General features: G+C 43.5%; 1 protein-coding gene across 2 annotated transcripts in view; it reads left to right on the top strand.

Moving 5' to 3' along the window:
- Positions 1 to 2,389, top strand: part of ncaph (non-SMC condensin I complex subunit H) — a 29,062-nt gene that overhangs the window by 16,293 nt on the left and 10,380 nt on the right. For both annotated transcript variants that reach the window (XM_015377495.1, XM_015377496.1), the window contains exons 10-11: positions 1,237 to 1,356; positions 1,446 to 1,553. In XM_015377495.1, coding sequence (XP_015232981.1) covers positions 1,237 to 1,356; positions 1,446 to 1,553 — 228 coding nt within the window. The remainder of the gene's footprint in view (positions 1 to 1,236; positions 1,357 to 1,445; positions 1,554 to 2,389) is intronic.

Here is a 2,389-nt window from a genome sequence, read left to right as displayed (position 1 = left end):
TTCTTCTTGTTTACTACTGGTGGTTGGCTTTGGTCGCAGTACCGCCACCTTCTGTTGTGGAGTGTAAACGCTTCGCCTATGAGAAAAAGGAGCAGCGCATGAACCGAACGCAACACACGCGAACCGAACCAAACGGTTCGGACGGTTTTCATAAGCCGTTCCATCCCTATACTTGACAGAGTCAGCTTTTGAGAAGTGGGTACGACAAAGAATAGTCTAATCAGGGCTTATAGACGCAGGAAACGACGACAGATGTTAAGGTTCATCACACTGCTAAGCAGAATCATCACTGGAAATCATGTGGCACGGTAAGGAAGCTAGGATTTTTATGAATGTCTGAAATTTCCTGATTACGGAGGCTGACGGTAAAAGGATGACGCAGTCTGCTCATGCCCTCTTTGTTATCTAAGAACCGAGCCAGAACTGAACCGCTCCGAGCCCTACTGATGAACTAGCACCATGTTAGAGCAGTTTTGTTATGTCTGATAATGGCCGGTTCAGCTGTGCGTGCCATTTAGACTCAACTAGTATCTCTGTCACCGTGCTCAGACCGATCTCTGCACGGTGTCTAAAGGGTAGTGGAAATGGGGCATCCAGTAGCAGCCATTCAAAATGGCCCTTCCCAGCAGCCGAATGGCAGCAAATTCCTCTCCATCTTCCAGCCACTGGCCGCCTCCTCTGCGACCATATTTTTTTTCCCTCCGACTCCACCCTTTCACTGAATTACAGGGTCTGACCCGGAGATGAAGCTTCTCTTTAGATCTTAGTGTCCACAAATCATGACAAAAAGAATATTTTATTACAAATATTGAGGTTTAGAAAGGAATCTTAGAGGAACCATCAAGGAAAGTGGGGAAAATTTTGAATGGCTACTACTTTAAGTTATTTTGTAAAAAAGGGAATTGGTAAAACATTCTGTGTCTAGTTGAGCAAAGCAGAAGAAAACCTGAAGCTGCAGCAATGGATGGTTTTTCTAACCTTTGACTCTAAATACAATTGCATGCCACACTTTTCAGATTTTTCTTTGGGAACATTTTAATCTATGCATTATTATTTTTAGGCATATTTCTGTGTTGTTTTATAGCACATAATCCCCTTTAATCCTTTTAGTTTTGTGGCTGTAATGTGACTAAATCTGTAATTATCCAAGGGATCCTCTGCAGTTGGCTGAAAATCCGATGACTCCCACACGTTTGATTTAAATGATAAGAGTTTCTCTTTTGTCGGTCATTACAGGCGGCGACCACCAACAGCAAGTCGGCCCTCAGTGCCAGTAACAAGAAGACAACCCTCCCTGCAGATTTCAGCTTTGCCCCAGAGACGCTTTCCCAGCTTAGCCTCAAACCCTGCAGCTCGGTGAGGCTCGGCTCAAACGGTCCAACTGTTGAAGTTTTTATTTCCAACCTGTTTGTTAAAAAAAAATAAAAATGTGTTTCCACCACCAGCTGAGTCAAGCGGCCCAGAAGAGGCTGTCTGGAGAGCTTGGAGAGAACATTGGGGATTACGACTACAACAACGCCAACGACACGGCTAACTTCTGCCCAGGTCTTCAGGTAAAGCTGCGTCAGTGGAGCAGACCTGAAGGATGCTGGGTTCATCCCTCAGTGATTCTGAGAAATCAAAAACCTGAAATCCCACACCCTCCATCGCCGCCCTGCTGCGCTCCAGACCGCCTGCGCAAAGCAAAAGCTACAGCCTCCGCTGTTCCTCCCGTGTTCTCTGCTTCGACTTCCTCTGGGCTCAAGGAGCGCATGTGCGATATTATAATTATTAAATTCATAGGAGCAAAAAATGCAGAAATTAACGCTTAATTGCGTATGACATAATTTTAAAAAAAATCCCGATCAGCATCCAGCATATGTGCAGTTTCTGCCCGAATATTTTCATTTTGCTGTCAATCTAACTAAGATAACTAAGATCTATGTTTGTTCTCTGCTTCCAAACTCTTCATCCAGTCCTGAGATAAGAAGTTTCTTTTGACTGGATTTGATGAAACTTTTAAGCCTCTCTGTATAAAAAGAATATTTTACTGGAGATGAGAAATCTGTTTCCTGGTCTAATGAAGTACCGATAGTTTGCATCCAATCATTTAATTTAACAGTCTTAGCTTTGGGAGAATACAATATTTTAATTTGACAAACCGGATTTTCTCCTCGTTCTTTGTTTTTGTTGTTTTTTTTTTTGTTTCCTCCGCTCTATTTTTATTCATTTGCTCCTGGGCGTAATTCTCCCTCCCGTGCTGCGGTGGCGTTAAACCCATTTTGCCCTCCTACCTCGCTTCCTGGTTATACTCTTACAGCAGTGTGTTTCAGTTAGCTTGACGCAGACATTTTTGATTTATGCTCAATATTTGAGCGTGGTCTGTGCTACACGCTGTGGGAAGAGAAAG

This window comes from Cyprinodon variegatus, unplaced genomic scaffold, assembly GCF_000732505.1.
Source record: "Cyprinodon variegatus isolate N-32 unplaced genomic scaffold, C_variegatus-1.0 Scaffold155, whole genome shotgun sequence".
Classification (NCBI taxonomy): domain Eukaryota; kingdom Metazoa; phylum Chordata; class Actinopteri; order Cyprinodontiformes; family Cyprinodontidae; genus Cyprinodon; species Cyprinodon variegatus.
Note: the sequence above shows the minus strand (reverse complement) of the source record. Positions and strands in the feature narration are given on the sequence as shown.